Below are 17,918 nucleotides of genomic sequence, written 5' to 3' on the forward strand. Positions count from 1 at the left end.
GGTATAAGTGATAACTAAGAATTATGACAGACAATGTTTAAAAACATTCGCTAAAGCCTAATGTTTATAAAATAATAATAAATAATTTCTCTCTAATTATTATACATTTAGACAAAATCTTGTGGGCCCATGGAAAAATTTTTTTCTGAGTTTTGCATTATTCCAGGAGTTATTTCCTAATCCATTTTAGTTATTTTGTAAACTGCGAAATAGACATCAGAGAGTGCCTATTGACTATTTGCTTAGCATGCTTGTACAATACAAGAATTAGTGATAATATATCAATTTAAACTACTTTGCTGTCCGGGTGAGTAGTATTTTTTACTATATATATACATATATAGATGTTGTTTATCACTATATATGTTTATACATATATAGATGTTGTTTATCACTAAGCTAGCTGTACAAAAAGTCACAAACACAGCCTGGCAATGCTTTTACTTAACCACATAAAATGAACTGGTCTGGAATCCTACCACATTTATTTTGAAAGTAACGAAACAAGTTGTCAAATTTAAAATTGCAAGAAAAGGCATAAATATGTTAGAATTAATATAATAATAATACTTGACCCACCCAAAACCAAATGCTAACTCCTACCCTAACCCAATATTGGTAGCAGCATATAAATTGACTTATGTCTTTTAGACAAATGACTCGACTCGGTCTCGGACTCAAGTCATTGAGTCAAATGACTTTGGTGAAATTTTAAGGGTTTTCATTTACCATTTTAATATAAAATTGAACAATTTATCGCAAGTTTTGCACATAAAGCGATTAGATTGCTGGTGTTGTTTTTTTTTGTTATTTTTAAGTTTAATTATTTTATGATCGGACAGGCAACCACTAATGACTTGGACTGGAACTGGCTATTTTTAAAAAAAGACTTGACTTGGACTTAAGTTATTTCACAAATGTCCATATCTTTATTGTTTTAGTTAAATGTATTACTTTTTATAAAGATTTAAAGTCTGATTTAAGTTTAATACATACAGTACTAACACAAATGATTGCTCTTAAACCTTGATTGCACACGTTTCTTTCTACCAGAATAAATACATAGAATACTTAACCAAAACATTAATAGCTATTAATGTAGCCAGCCTACATTTTGCCCACTGCAGGCGGTAAAGCAGTGATTTTAACGGGAACACACAATAATACCTATAAAAGGTAATAATACCTAAATCATATATAAAATCATATTGTTCAGACCAAAGACATCTCTTTGTTTTAGATGCGGCCCGCCTGATGTTCACGTGCAGCCCACCACTTATTTTCAATTTCAGTAGCCTTTATTTAAAACAATTGTTTATACTATTATTAATAGGTGTAAAACGCGCAGTATTGGATGTAGACCTAATTTAATATATTCTTTGAGACTATAATCGAGTCTAATGTCGCATTTCAACATCCATCGAACACTTAAGCACGCATCAGTTAAGCAAGTAGCATGTTTTTTAATGTGTTTTTTGCGGACCGTTTTAAGGAAATAAATGGTGTCGTACCATGGCATGATACGGCATGCAAACTCAATTTTTCGCGTTTCGCGCGATTAGAACTTCGCTTTCCCGGGTTTAATTCTTGCGTATTTGCGCACAAGTTCTATCTGGAAGAGCGGGTGTTTATAAGTAAAGTTGTTTTATGACGTCACGATGTGATGTAACTTATGACGTCACCCCTTTAACTTAATGGGATTTGCGGCGCATCGAAATTTTTAAAGTGGCAATGCGGCCCATTCTGCTAAAAGGTTGGACATCCCTGTTTTAGACCAACGACATCATAAAGCCAAATACGCCTTAAATCCGCAACAGAATAGGAACTTAATCGTCTAAACAAGACATAAACCCGTTGGAACAATCCCTAAATTCCTAAAAGGCCAAAACAACGCCTAGAACTGTAGGTAGAGGGTATGGGACGATCGGGGGCAATGGGTCTGGCAACGGCCGGTTTAATGTCGACGTTTGGGTGCCCTAGTTTGAATGACGTCCTTAAGGTGCCGCGTTTTAGGAACTGGGTTTTTAGCCTGTTTGGGGTTATTGGTGGGTAATTGGTAAGGTTATAAAATGAGACAGTGTTGAAATTATTAAGGCAGTTAGGGATAATTTAGGGGGCATAGGTGTTATTTCGACGGGTTTAGGCAGGACCTATTCCGATTTAGACGGTATTACGACTATTATAAGGTATTAGTCCCAATTGGGTGTTATTTCGAACTGTGTTTATTCCGACGTTGATGTTGTTCTTATTGCGGTCCTATGGCTGGAGTCCATTTCAAGACTTTTGTCTTCGCGACAATGCTGACTGTCCTATAACGTCATACGAAAATCATATATGGACGACTGGACGTAACTATGTGTAGGTAGACTCTCAGTGGATTTTGGACTGACTTTCCTATAAAGTTGTACGAAAATGTTTCATGGAAGTAGCCTAAGTTTGTAGACTTTCGTCGTTGAAATACCTTCAATAAAACACTTCCGATCTGCTTGGGTATAAGAAAATTTATTACAAATTTTTGTTACCTGATTGTTTGCGGCGTTTTGATATTCGCTCTCCTCTGCATCGTTGGCGATAAAATGTAATCGCTTTTTTAATATCAAGCCGTATTTTTCTGGAGAATGCATATATTATTATTGCAGGTCATACAGACATATAAAATGATTGTAATTACCGTTGGATAAGTATAAGTCATATGCGCAAACGTAAAAAAGTTATTTGATTGTGAGGGTTTTCTACGAATGGCGATGTCACGTAAACAGCTTTGTCTTTATTTTCACTTAAGCAAACAAACTTAGTTATTTGCGCAAATTGTCAGTGCACTTCACTTACTAACAGCAACACTATTTCTATATATTAGATTAACGAAACAGTAACACTAAATCGCACATGTGAAATATGTGCTATGTTTATTGCACATCAGATAGTTCTATTTTGTAATCAGCAAGACTTCCCCGTGACACTGAATCAACCTCTTCGAACCCTAGGACGCTGGTTAACAATCGTTCAGGTGAACCCGTTTTACGAACCCCAAAACTGATCCATTGTATTTATAAAAGATTTACCTTTGTGGAAAGAATTGTTGTCATTATTATTTTTAATGTCCGAGCTTTTCTAAAGGCGTTAAAGCTTCTACTGTATGTAGGCTAGAACATTTTATCTGAATAATTAGCTGATACCTCAAAAAATAGCATTCTAGGGGCTAAGGCTAACATTTACGCATATGTAGGCTTAAGAATACGCGGCAAAATTCAAAAACTAAAGTAACAATTTTATAATGAACTTGAGAGGTTGCTTAATTTATTTAACGTTCTTATGTTATAAACAAAAAAATGCTTTATGCTATAGCCTACATGCAAACCAAACTTCAGCTTTTGCCAACCACTCTTTACTCTAATATGTCGGATCAAATAGACCTACAGCGTAAATTAGGTAGGTAAATGCAACTTAATTAATTACAGATCAAGTTTGCAATTCGTTGGCTACAACTTTTAACTGAAGGAACATCTGCGGTGTGGTTCCTAGGTCTTAATTAAGTCGTAAATAGGTTATTTTAATTATTCGCATTACGATCACAGACTACAAATTTTCAGCTCTCCAAGTAGGCTAATTAGTGAATTGTTATGCGATTAATGAAAAATACTAATCCGGATACGACGCAGGTTTAGGCTATATTATGTAAACAGGCTTCGGTAAGGGTTCGTCTGCTAAAAACCAGTTTCTGTTCTATAATATTCAGAAAACATTACCAATTTAAGGATTACGCCAAAAGCGTTTGTAATCCAATCCCCGGTAACAAAATCTGTTTTCTTCTGGGTAAATTTGGAAAACATTACTATCGGATTTTTTGGGTTAGTTTAAGGTTCCTTGACTTGCGTAACCGATTTTTAACTGTAGGTATTTCAACAATTTTACATACTACCATAAAATCTATTTCGAAATTGTGCGCAAATCTGGCTTGAATATATTTTTGACACAAATCTTGCATGAATATCTTCATATTTATTTTTAATGAGAATTATGTTATTAAAACGTGGAATTATCGAGCAATTTATTAGCCATTGTGATTAGGCGGACGTTGGATTTGCAATAAATAAAACGTTTATTGCAAAATAGACGTACGAAATACAAGGGATGACCTCGTGTCTAGTTTGTCAAAGAGCTGGCAAGCTGGATAAAGGTTGCCGACCTCTGGTTGAAACGTATTTTAAAATACATCTAATTTGGAGTACCAAGCTCGTAGTTTATAAAGTAATTGAAGAAGTCATAAATAAAATACATAACATTTATTAAGAACTCTATGAACGTCCAGAACAAGTTGCCAAGACAACATGACGAGCAACAAAACATTTCTCAGTGTTTTGTTTTTAATGAGTCTTGTTTTACGCTTATATAGGTAACCTTCTGCTAAACTACCAATTTATTTTGGCTAACCCTGATACACATTAGCGACATGTATAAGTTAGATATTCCTATCGATTACAAAGAAGCCGCTGCGATTGAGCGGAGAAGAAAACTTGAGAAGGAAAGACAAAACAGAGTATTTAACCCCAAAACCCGAACAATTGGGGTAAGATTAGGTTTAAAATTCATTAACGATCCTGGTTTATTATATCCTTTTTTATCCATATCATGTAATAGGTGAAAATTAATCAAACAAGCATATATTTTTTAGTTTACAAGGTATACACACCAATATTTATATTCACATTCACTTTGCCATAAAACAGTTTATATTCAAACTTTAGGTCACCAAAAGTAATACAAAACATTTTTACTGTCAGCTGTACTTTGTTGTATTGCTAACATTGTTTTGGTCAATATAGTGACTTTAAATTGTATTAAAATCCATATGGGCTAAATTGAATTATCCTAATATAGATTTGGCTGGGCACTTTTAACTAAATAATATTTTTGTTCAGGTTGACGTGGATGCACTTTCACAACAAGTTAATGACAGGAAAATTAAAGAAAACACTGAACAAGCAAGAGATGATTCTTTTAGTTAGTATTGTGGTTGTTTGATAAGCTATCAAAGCCAAACTTGTAAATTTACAACAAATTGGTCTATGTTTAAATAGCACCTTACACCCATCCAGTTAAAATAAATTTGTTGTACACATCTTGAATATGTATGAACAAGTTGAAATATTTTCACTGTTAAAAAACTCATGGGTTGTGGGTTACTTAGGCAGAATGGGTAAGAATTTGACAAACCATCACACAGAATGTTTTCTTTGATAAGTTTCTCTAAAATATACATATATATATATATATATATATACTTTTGTAAGCAATAAGAAGATTTTGGTTCTTGTGGTCATTTTGCACTAGTGTGTGGCTATTGTATTATTTTGAAAATATTTTTAGTGTCAGACATGGTGCGAAATGACAAAATTGTCATGATGCTACAAAAACGGCAGGAGCAAGACATTCGGAACCTTGGAAAATCACTCAATGAGTTCCGAGATCGGTACCAGAGGCCAGAAACCAGAAAAGAGTTTGATTTGTATGATCCAGATGGCAAGAAAAAAGATAAGCCATCAAGGTGCATATGTGGGACTGTATTGTTGTTAACAGGGCTGCGGAGTCTGACTCGGGAATCAAGGAGTCAGTTGTTTTGCTGTAGTCGGACTCTGGACTCGAGTAAGACCACATAAAACTACACGAGTATCCGACATGCGCATGTGCAGTACTAAATTTTAAAACTGATAATGCCATAAATTGCAAATTTGAAATAGCATATGGTGGATTTTTCCAACCATGCGTTGTGAGTGAATGAATTAGGACACCCCTATAAGTGGATTGCTGATTATCCATCGTATTTATTTACCTAACTTGGCGGAATACATTTTGACCAGAGTCGGACTTGGGACTCGAGTTTCTTTTTTGGCCGGAGTCGGCCTCCGGCTATTTTTAACCGACTCCGCAACCCTGGGTGTTAACATAGGTTGCTTTAAGTATGCAGGAATTTTTGGTAAAACCATTTAAAACTATAAAAGGTTAACAAATTTCAGCATGCTTTTGTTCATTTTTAAAGGGTAAATGATGAAGATCCAAGGTGTGGAATTTCAGGCATGCAAAAGTTTGAAGGAGAGGACCTCAATTACAAGGTTTGTGTTTCATTGGGTTTGCAAGTCTACCTATAAAACCCGATGTTATCTTGTTTAACAGGCTAGAAAAGCCATGCAAAACGAGCAGCTTCGGGAGTGGTCACTTAGACAAAAGAAAGACAAGGAAGATGCTTTTGCTCAACAAAAGTATGCAGGTACTGTGAACAGCATTTCTTTTGATTACATAGACAATTTTGGGACAAAGTCAATTATTTGTACTAATTTATTTGCAGATGATTTACATGATAAGAAGCGAATAGAGTTGGATCAAAGAGCCATTGAGCTGGAAACTTCGGAGAGAGAATGTAGACGTCAAATAGATATCAGCACAAAAGATTTTAATTTGGCACAGGTGTGCTTCATAAACAAACAATAAGTTCTGTTCAAAGTTGTATATTAGCAGTAAAAATTGATGACTATATTAGATATTTCTTATTTCTCTGCTAAAATTCAAATAGCACTATATTATAGAAAAACGAAAGAACAGAACGCGAAAACTTGAACAAGCGCAACGAGCAGGATGATAACTTCACTGAAATTTCCAACCATGTGTTTGGTGATATGCTTACCGAAAACCCTGCGGTTGCATCCAGTGCATTTGGACCACACCGGTATGCTATCCTGAAATGATAGTAAATTAATTCAAAGAATATTTAAACAAAATATAATGTCAACCTTTCAAAACATACACACTCAGTTTTTAATTCAAATAATACGGATTAAACTGGTCATGTTTGCATACGCTGGAACATTTATTTTGTTATTTAAATAAGATTTAAACTTCTAACCAACTTTTTTTTAAAGTTTATTACTTTTGTTGTCAGGAAATTCCCTAAATAAATCTAAAACCTTTCGCAGAGTAATTCCTGATAGATGGAAGGGAATGAGCCCGGCGCAGTTGGAAGAAATTCGCAGGATTCAGGAACAGCAGCGACAAGAAAAGAAGGTACAACAAATTATTTCTGTTTTTCTAAATTCGTTAATACAAAAGCTCACATTCACAGACATTAGGAAGGTTTAACTACATTCCTGCTTTCTTAAACTATTGGCGTTCATAGGAATTTAAAGGTGAATTAAAACTTTGTGCTTTTTTGTTGTAAGAGGCTATTTGGCCGCAACCCGCTACCGAACCCTCGACTGATCGATTTTCCATATATGGATGAATGAGCCGGTCCCCAAAGTTTGAAATTTATAGTTCGGTAAACGGCTATAGAATTAGTTTGCAACTAAGAAGTACCCACTTCTGTACAATTATTGTTTGGGTGGGTCAAGTATTATTCTATTTATTATTAATATTGCTTAACATACCCAAATCAGCGCCCTAACCCAAATAATGTTCGTTGTGGTAGGATTCTAGAACAGCGGCGAAGTTATTTCCCAACCATTTACCAAACTTCGAAATTCGCACTACTGTAAACGGCTTTAGCAAAAAATCGTGTTTTTTCCTTACCATGAATGCTCAGTTTTCATGCCAAAATACATGTTTGATGTGGCTTAACAAGTTCGCCTTTCCTCGTAGGTTTTTCACCCATTGTTGCACAGGACTAAAACCTAAGTTACGCCCAACGGCATAAAAAACGAATTTAGATATTCGTCCATACATTTCTTCGTCCCAACAAATAATAAAACCCTGTCTCGTTTGCGCCCTCTAGAGGTTACAGGAGGAGGAGTGGCAGCGTGACATGGAGTGGGATCGTCAACGCGTGTCCGTGGCCAAAGCTGGCACCATCCTGGAGCAGCGGCACGACCGACTTCAAGAGGAGATTAGAAAAGAATTCGACAGCGCCAACATCCACCTGTGCGCCGAGCAGAAAGCCCAGTGAGTGCCGCTGACTTTTGTAGTTGTGTCTAATCGCCAGGTTTGCGTCGTCGGACTCGGGACTCTGGAGTCGGACCCGGGTTTATTTTTTAGCTGGAGTCGGACTCGGGTTATTTTTAACCGACTCCGCGGCCCTGCTAATCGCAAATAGAATTGCAGTTGAGGATAATTTTATTCCGCACCGTTACCCTTTCTGCAAGGCAAAACTACGCCCCGTCCGATTCGATACCAAATGAAGTAATTATTATCTGACTTCATATCAGGCTATTTGTAAATATATATATATATATATATAGCAAAATTCCTTAAATTAAAATTGGAAAAGGTATCAAATGTCTCGGAAAGTCAAACAAATGTTTCGGCGTTTGAAAACGGAAAAGACTTTTTTTTTTTAAAAAGGAAAGAGTTTTCCTCGATTGTTTAGGCCTAGCCTACTTATAAATATCTTAGAAATTTTAATTTTTAGATTAAAAACTCTGCGCTGTATATTACAAACCAATATTGAAATACCTTATAAATATTAGCCTATTTAGCAAGGAACGATACTACAACCTACAATCCGGTATCGACTCCGACTGGATATTATTGTTGTACTACATCACTAATGTAGCAGTATTCAATATAGTTTTAACCGCTAGTCACAACCAGAGTTGGATCAATTGTAATTGTAATTGTAATTGATGTAATTAGTTACAAGTTTTAATGTAATTGAGGCATTTACATTTTGTGTAATTCTAATTTTAATTGTAATTTGCTAAAATTTTGGCTCAATACTTTAATGTTGAGAAAATTGAAGTTTCAATGTCGAAAATTGTAATTGATGTAATTAATTACAGTTTTTAATGTAATTGTAATTATAATGTAATTGAAACATTTAAGAGAGTAATTGAACTGAACTAATGTAATTGATCCAACTCCGGTCACAACTCATTAGTTATCTCATCTAAGAACCAGTCCATCCCATTTGCACGTGTTCTGAAAAGCCCAATTTTACTTTTTAACAAAAACAATTCCACGTCAGTTTATTTTAAAGTGATGTCAACCAAAGCATTAAAAAACAGTTTGTATTGGGACACTTTAGTCAAGCTTTTGCCACTTATCAAAGTCACTGCCACGATGATTTTAGTCTCGCCAAATGCCTAAACTTTATCAACTCGAGACACAAGAGATTTGATGACGTCACGTCGCATTCTGTCCCGTCACTAGGGACCAAGAATGACGTTGGTCGGGGATTATTATGAATAATTAAATTTTGGTCCTTATCAGTTCCGGTATTCTATTTATTATTAATCTTAAATTAGATCGAGTTTAATTATTTGATTTTCATCTACAAGTTTGCTTTTTGATGCACTTGGATAGTTTTATTGATTGTGCTTGGAACGTCCGCTTGAAGTTGATACAGTTTACAGACTTGTAACCGAACAAATCGTTTCATGTTACGAGATCATTAAATGAAATTTTACGATTTTTTTAACCAGTCATCATCAAATTCTCCTATATATTCATTTCAAAAGCAATTTTCCCAACTATGAATAATAATTGAAACGCAATATGTAACTTTATGTCATCTATTGATATCCGACCGAGCTTCCGCGTCGATTGCGCATGCGCTCCTCACTCATCTTATCTGACATCCGAAGGCAATTTGCTGCGACGATTTGTGAAACACAGCTTTTCGGCGTATTGCCAACGCATAGGTCACCATTAGGCAGAATAGAAAACTAAAACTGTCAGCCACTAAAATTGCATTATAATCACACGTTCACAAGAACGTCACCTCAATTATTCACGCTTCAAATACAAACCAGTGGTTTGATTTTCATCCAGAGCGTAACTCTGTCTTTGTCTTTTAGCAAAAAGTTCCTGGACAAAGAGGTGTACGTCAACCCACCCACCGCTCAATACTTCGCCCAGTTCAATACTTCCAGCCGCTAAAGACCGTCCTTGTTTCGTGTTTTGCTGTATTCGTCTCAGCTGGTCGTGCCTTAAAATATACCGCAGCATATACGCTGAACGGATGATTTGATCCGAAAACGTAGCCTTGTTTTGTTACCTGTTCGCCGACCTAACGTAATTGATTTGCAACGATGCGATGTGTTTTTGTATTGATAAATATAACATTGCACAAACACACACGACTATCGCGGAGCTTTAACAGGAAGAAGTAGAGCGTATAGGCGAGAAATCAAGTTCACAGTTAAAAGATCTATATACAATGTGTTTGTAGATTCTGCGTACATATTTGAATCGCGGAGTGAAGTCAAATGTAAATCATAATTTAAGATAGGAGCGCAGTTAAAAGTGTTTAATAAATCTAAGATAACAAACCAGCAAGATACATTTCAGTGATAGAGTTTCGGTACAATTCAACAGGGACAAACGTTAAAAGGTATATTCAATTAATTGCCTGATCTTTATTTTTCAACAACCACAAAATACTTACACTTTACAGAAAATTCTTGTTCTGAGCCAATTGCTGTTCTGGGACAATTGCTGTACTGCAACAGCAAGTAGGAAATAAAACAAATAAAAAAATTCGATATGTTACAAATTTTTGTCAATGTTATTCCATTTGGTGTTTTTTTTAGAAAATTAGACGACGAGTAGGATAAAATTGCTTCTATTGTATTATTTTCTAAATGGACGAATTACGAAATAGTGAACAAAAAAACAGGACGTTTCTAGGGTGGGCGAAAAGCGGGGTTTGAAGAGATTGCGAAGCCAGCAAGAAAACGATGCGACACAGTGAAAACAAAAAATATCTGAACTATACAGAGACTTGAAACCAGCAGGACTAAGTGCAAAGTTATATTTATATATTTAAATTTATTTTAAAGCTTAAGGACGCTGTGTTAGAGTGTAAAAACGTGGGTAAAAGTCATTATCAGGTTGTCATTGTATTGTCCCATATTACCCCCATATGTATCGGACGGGTACCACTATCATACTATTACCTACTACTCTACTTAGCATCGAGAATCGGATCCGATCTGATCATGTCCAACATCCCTTAACAGCAACGACCAAAACATCAGCGTGGTGGCTCGATCAGTCCGTTTTCGTGCAACGACAGAATCGAGTCGGCAATAACGCGTGCATTGGAGCGCTGGTAGCCGCCTGACGTCAGCATCACCATAGGAATAGAGCGACCGCGCACCGCCGCGAACACGATGCCGTCGCGTTTGATCACCCCCTGCATGAACAAACGAGACTAATATTTATTTACTAACAAACTGCGGAAACGCGGATTAGGTTTTTTTGTGGAATACAACACTGGCCATAATAGAACTTTTTTCGTCGAACTTCGTTTTAAGCTGATGTCTCGTTTTGCTTATTTCGCCACCTTAAACCCCACTAATAGTAGCTCCACAAATGTACAGTCGTAACTCGTAAGGCTGACGGTATTAAACGACGCTATAAATCGAAACCTACCGCCGGAGATATCGCCATTAGTCCGAGACTGTCGCCAGCCAGAACGTCAGTACCGGCATTGTAGACCACAAATTCGGGCCGGAACTCGTCCAGGGCGGCATGTACGTCCTCGCGAACCAACGGGAGGTACTCGGGGTCGGTAGCGCCGCACGGAAGCTCAACTTTTCTGCACACAAAAAAGGGTTTAGTCGGTTTGCATACCAGAAAAAGTTAAAAAAATAAGAGAGTCATCGATAACACCCTACATTCTACGTAAAATCTTGGGCGTTTTTTTTCTTTTGACCTTTTTCGATGTAACAACCATACATACGCAGCAAACGCAGCATAACTTAAAAGGGATATGTTCGACAATAGTACTTAACTGGATAACGGTGAGATTTTGCTACGTCCTTGCTTTTTGTTTTTTTACAAAGCAAACGATAAATAACTTTGGATTTCTTTTTACATGTAAAATTAATGTGATTGGTTGGTTGGTTAATGATCGTTCGGTGGTACAGCACATAAAATTATTTTGACTATCACATATTTAGCAAATTCTCAAAATACCTTGACACTTCACATTAAAGGCAATGGTGAATTAATATTTTCGTAAGCTTTTACTTTTTTATTATACTTTGTAGGGTCTGTGTTGTAGTCGCCAACAGCAACTAGAAAGTGCACCCCTACTGTACTACCAATAGTTTGAACTGTATTTTTATATGTGATTACATCTAGTAGTGGTGACTAAAAGGAATGAGTCATTTTTATTATTTTTTTAAGGGAGTGATTAAAGCTAAACCTAGATTAATCCACAATATGAACAAGACATTCATCGTTACTCAGACAAACCTGTTGATTCCACGTTTCGCAAAACCATCATGGGGATAGATATTTCTGTTGAACATGTCCAAAACATAGACCCGGTCGTCGTCCATAAAATCACGAGCGTAGCCGTTGCCTTGATGGGCGTCTAAGTCGATGATCATCACTCGACTGATTTTAAATTTTGACATCGCAAACTAAACATGCATTAACGATTGCAAAACTGGCAAGACAGATATCTGACATACATTTATCACTGGGACAACTATTTTTTTATTTAGCAAAAATTTCAAAATTTATCAATACCAAGTTAGGTTAAAATTATGTTTCACGTCAATTTTTTTTTAATGCACACAAATTGCTGCCAAAGTTAACAAACACTGTAGTGAGCTTTTTGAAATTATTGTTTAATTTGAAATATTATCAAAATTTAGATTTTTTTTAACTCTTATATCTTCATAAAAGTTATATAGGGTTACATGAACCAGCAAAATTTATGTTGCGTGTCTGGTTTATTTGTATTTCATAAGATTAAAATTTTGTGTATATCTAAAATGTACAAATTGAACAACCATACCACATTTTAATATTATGCTATGTTTTTTTGTAATTTTTTGTAATTATTTTTACTTTATTTCTCAACAATTTTCCAAAATATCCATTGTCTTGGTATTTTTTTATAGTTGTTTGTTGTTATGATATGCCAAAAATATCAACTTAGCACCAAAAATATAAGTATTCCTAGATTACTTAGGGAATCCTAGATTACTTAGGTACAATATAAGAAAACAGCACATTCTAACCTTAATCAGCAATGTTATGTCAGCGTAGGCACAAAAGCCCCCGCCTTGTTCAGCGGAACAATGATGAAAACCACCACCAATGTTAACTGCCCAACCTCTGTGAAACGCCAGCTGACCAGCAATTATACTTCCGCCAGTCTGTAGTCTCAATGGACGTAAGACCTTGGCTTGCACAATGAAGTTCGGAATTATCGCGACAGGCAGGATTTCCGTTATTTGGGCCACAGAAGCACTCCACTGAAATCAAAAGTAAAATTTACGGACAATATTCGGGGCCCTACTCTCATTCAACATAAATGAAAAGAACAACTATTTAGAATAAAAAACACAAAACATACATACAAAAACATGCCAAGTTTCAAATAGGAGCATACACCAATAGCAGAATAGAAAAGGAGAACAGAAATAGGTAATTGGAAAGTTTGTTTTTCCTGGTAAGTAGTGAGCGAGAATTTTGAAAAATTAACAAATTCAGAACATACAAAACAACCTAAACAACTTTAGTGACTCTGTGCTGTAACCTCATAAATACTCCAAAACAATTTAAAGCTTAAGAATGTTTGCAATATTGATATTTGATATATATATATATATATATATATATATATAAAGCACTATATTTTATACGATTCTAAATTAAATCACCCACAGATGCTTGAGTTCAGTTAATTTTACATCCCCAAATTATTTATTACTTAAATAATACTGAATGTGACATCACCAAATAACAATTCGATAAGCGCCCCTACTGCAGAGACCAACACTAAGCAGAGTGTTATCAGAATTTGTCATGCGATGTTATAATTGATATTGATAGTGATAGTGATAAGGATAACTTATACAGAAAGCATTAAACAATGTTGGAATCTAAAGCATTCAAAGCAAAACAGAACTTTAAACTACACCAATTCTCTTGCATGCCAACATTTGCTAAATAGCCTAACAATTCTAGACTACTTCGAAATGCTAGAATTGTACTGAAGCAACTATATGAAGATTAAGAGTCAGGACTGTAACAACATAAAGTATTAACCATACCTGCTTTGTAAACTTTACACAACGATCCTTAAGAAGGCAGATAACACAAATATAATGCATTAAAAGAAAACCAACAGAGGTAAACAAATATATCTTATTTTGAAAAAAAGAAAAACACATTTACTGTAATCCAGTAATACAAAAACAGATTCTCACAAATAATTTGTTGTGAACAACATCAACATGATTCAAAGGATTACTTAATAGTTAATACATCCATTTACATTGATTCCCATTCGGAACACACAAGATGTATGTTAATAATAAATACTACATTTAGCACAAAATACCTTTAGACTATCCAAGTAAGCCTGGCTATGAACTACTTTCAAATCATCCTCACTGGGCTCCACAGGAACTACAGTTGATTCTCGAGTAATTAGTTTTGAATCTAAAACATTATTAAGCGAACATAAATTTTATTGTACATGTAAATCATGTAAGCCAGTAGTTCCCAACATTATTTAGTCATGGACCTCTTATGAAATAAATCTGTTTGTTTTGAGTAACTCTGCAGCTCCTGCAAACATTATGTGAACCAATTGGGGTTATACCCTGATTGGGAACCACTTCAAATCTAGGCCCTACAGAAAAGGTATTATACAAATAATTTATAAGACAATTAAGCAACTTTGTCACCAGTATTGGTTGATTTTAAATTTTATTAAAATTAATAATTTTCCAAAACTTTAGGAAACTACAAACAAATTAAACTTATTGATACAAAAGGAAAACAGTCTGCATGAATTATTTTATGAATAAATATTAAATATATAGACCAGAGGTTGTGTTGATTGGTACACAATTACCAAAACTCATACCGATTAAAAACTGAAACACACGTCCCCACTTTTCAGAATCGAATGGGTGAAGTTTTTGCATTCCAAGAAAGCGGATGTTGTAGTTTTCATGGTAAACTATTGGCCACTGTGAACGATTGGATACATCAGAACATAATGCTGAATTTCTGTAAGATCATAATATTTGGTTATAAAATTTAAATTAGAAATAGTAACAAATGTTTTACAGATTACACACTATAAAAAGTATGGTGCAACCATACCAATTGCACTCCACTGCTTTCCCGCCCAAAATCTTTGGCATGGAATGCTTGCCCAAAACAATGCCAGTGACATCATTAGGCAGGAAATATTAATATTGTTTGTGATGTATATATCGGGCTATTTTGACAAAGGAGTTTCCTAGAAACAATTTTGCTGTAAATGTCCGGCAGTCACAAACTATGAAATGCAGTCAGGGGCCCTCACCAGTTATTTAAACGTGCATCAAACTTACACCACCCCCAAAAAGTATTTGCTACTTGCCTTATTTTATGTGATGCACTTTTGACCTTGTGCAAGTGCAAGATTTCATTAAAATCGTCACAACTTTCTAAATTTGTGGATTTGCATAAACGCTACAGGCATATTATAGTTGATTTTTAACATACCTGCTTGGCTCGTTTCTTGGTGGAACAGCAGTCTTACTAAACCGACCCATGAATGCACTTACAAATTCATAACTTTAATAAAACATTGAAAATATAGCAGCACAGTTTCTGAACTAAAAAATAACAGCGCTCTTTCACAATAGTACGTAAAAAAAGGTATGGTCTCCAAAATATAGTCACTTTAGGATTGTGAATGCTGTATGCAAACGCTGTGGCCTGTGGGTAGGTCAGCATCATATTTGTTACATTTTCTGACCCGGCTAAATCCTATTATTATCTCGTAATACAATGTTAGTTTTCGAACTGTTGTTATATAATTAGGTTTAACTTTATCAAAATGTGCGACATTAAATACCGAATACCGTATTTGTAATGCAACACAGCATCCACGTCACACTCTTACGTCCAACAAGGCAACAACAACACACTACACGACTTGTTACACACAGGGTTGCCAGATGAAAAAAATAAAAAAAGCCAAACTCATTCTAAAAAAAGGCCAAAAAATGCCAAATCTACTACAAACTCTAACAAGCCTAGATGTTTTTCCTTAAATAAATAAAAACTGCAATAAATGGTCATGCTGGTACATTGAATTACTCTTTTTGTGGCAAATTTTCTCAACTTTTTTATCTTTTTGGAAATTTTCTCAGAGCCAACCCTCTTCTGTACAGCAAGAGCAAAAACAAATCCCTATATGCATGGTGCGACGCCTAGCGGAACTCTTAGCGTAGCCTATATTATAAATCTCTTGCCACTAGGTGGCAGCACAGAAACTCTGGTCGAGTCTTGGGGTAGCCTTATTCTATTCCTAAAACGTAACTATGAGTGCTTAGTGCATTAGCCTTGTTTTACAGAGTCCATTCTTTGAGGGTAATGTTGCTGGAATATCTACGGCCGCCTAGCATAGGAAATTGCATTGACGTGCGCAAGTCTAGAATCCTACCACAATATTTCGGCTTTTTGCCCGAATTTAGAATTGTGTAGTTGCCCTTGTGCTGGGTCTACCCTAATGATAAACACACCGTCAGAAAGAACCAACCCTCTTCTGTACATCGAGAGCAAAAACAAACCCCTATATGCATGGTGCGACGCCTAGCGGAACTCTTAGCGTACCCTATATTATAAATCTCTTGCCACTAGGTGGCAGCATAGAAACTCTGGTCGAGTCTTGGGGTAGCCTTATTCTATTCCTAAAACGTAACTATGAGTGCTTAGTGCATTAGCCTTTGTTTACAGAGTCCATTCTTTGAGGGTAATTTGACTGGAATATCTACGGCCGCCTACCATACGAAGTTGCATCGACGCATGGGCAAGTCTAGAATCCTACCATGGATACCATTCTACGTCATGTCTTAAAATTGAAAGTACGGCGATGTCTACCATTTCTATAAAGCTTCGGACAAAACTCGATCTGAAACAAGCGATAGCAAGCCAAAAAGGAATAGCGACAAAAACAAGATATGTTCCAAAAATAAGTTTTCGGCCTAAATAACAAAGCAAAGTAAAGTTCATAAATTTGCATTACAGTCGTACGTAGCCTAACGTATCTTAACTGAAATCCGTAGTCCCAGTCCAATATTAAATCAGCAGCCTTGGTTTATTGTATTTATTGTGCAGGTTTGGAGAATTTGGATATGGAAAGGGACGCCTAAATACACAACATATTTTCTATTTTGTGAAAAAAACGTCTTTTAAATAAAAGAAATAAAATCTAGTTTTCTTGTAACACCCGTATTAAAAAATATGCTAAAGCGTGTTGATTAGTAATTCTCCTGCTTATTTTGTCGTTTTACACTTCAATGTTTTAAAAAGGACTGACGAAAAATAAAAATGCCCTCCGTCAGGATTGAATGTTTTGGTGAAAAACCTACAGAAATACACCACGTAAGTAAACGAGCTAATATTACAACCAGCCGAGAGCACAGCAATGTTTTATAATTCAATGCAAAAAAATATGTTTTGTATTGTACTAAGTTGTTTTGTATTCTTGCGCTTAATGTTCATCTGAAAAAAAAAACGCTTAAAGTTAACTCCTCTTAAGGGGTCACTAAACGTGTTACCGCTGGTTAAACCGTAACTTAGGTTGGAAAAAGTTTAAATACTTGAAAAGTAACAAATTTTTGCATACAGTCAAAATAGACCTGTTACAAAATCCGGATGCTTTGCGGCGAGGTCAACAAAACATACGGCTGTGCTACCTTTTATGCTGTCTGCGTACGCCCGAGCACCGCGAGCATGTAATAACGTGTTTTGATTTAAAAATTTCATTTTAAATATGTGCAGACGTGCTTTTGCCACGTCAGAGTCTGCAGATTAGTTTTTTGTGTGAGTCACAACATACAGTGATTTTTTTTAAATATTGTGACAAACATGGTCAGAGCAATGGGGCACCAGGACTATAGCTCCAACAAAAAATAACTTTTAGCCGTTATACTTTGTTTATAGTCTGTTTTTAAAAATCT

At 35.6% G+C, this 17,918-nt stretch overlaps 2 protein-coding genes across 4 annotated transcripts; one reads left to right on the forward strand and one right to left on the reverse strand.

Annotated features, from left to right (window-relative positions):
* The first annotated feature begins 4,366 nt into the window (after positions 1-4,366).
* LOC146164534 (RIB43A-like with coiled-coils protein 2) lies at positions 4,367-9,967 on the forward strand. Its single transcript, XM_083383192.1, has 10 exons — positions 4,367-4,567; positions 4,920-5,001; positions 5,368-5,545; positions 6,038-6,110; positions 6,172-6,265; positions 6,344-6,462; positions 6,582-6,721; positions 6,969-7,056; positions 7,763-7,929; positions 9,783-9,967. Exons 1-10 carry the CDS (start codon positions 4,451-4,453, stop codon positions 9,862-9,864), a joined length of 1,140 nt encoding a protein of 379 aa, XP_083239318.1. The 5' UTR covers positions 4,367-4,450; the 3' UTR covers positions 9,865-9,967.
* Positions 9,968-10,023: 56 nt separating this feature from the next.
* LOC146164535 (histone deacetylase 11-like) lies at positions 10,024-15,567 on the reverse strand. Of its 3 annotated transcripts, XM_083383193.1 has the most exons (8): positions 15,454-15,567; positions 14,825-14,970; positions 14,294-14,394; positions 14,004-14,030; positions 12,966-13,202; positions 12,190-12,359; positions 11,362-11,527; positions 10,024-11,122 (listed from the first exon to the last, which is right to left on the reverse strand). In XM_083383193.1, the coding sequence occupies exons 1-8, from the start codon at positions 15,501-15,503 to the stop codon at positions 10,961-10,963; spliced, it is 1,059 nt and encodes a 352-aa protein (XP_083239319.1). In that variant the 5' UTR covers positions 15,504-15,567; the 3' UTR covers positions 10,024-10,960. The 3 variants fall into 3 exon arrangements, with proteins under 3 accessions (XP_083239319.1, XP_083239320.1, XP_083239321.1); XM_083383194.1 differs by lacking the exon at positions 14,004-14,030; XM_083383195.1 differs by lacking the exon at positions 14,004-14,030 and having other exon boundaries at positions 14,813-14,970.
* Between the last annotated feature and the right edge of the window lie 2,351 nt (positions 15,568-17,918).

This window comes from Ascidiella aspersa, chromosome 2 (genome assembly GCF_963924565.1).
Source record: "Ascidiella aspersa chromosome 2, kaAscAspe10.2, whole genome shotgun sequence".
Classification (NCBI taxonomy): domain Eukaryota; kingdom Metazoa; phylum Chordata; class Ascidiacea; order Phlebobranchia; family Ascidiidae; genus Ascidiella; species Ascidiella aspersa.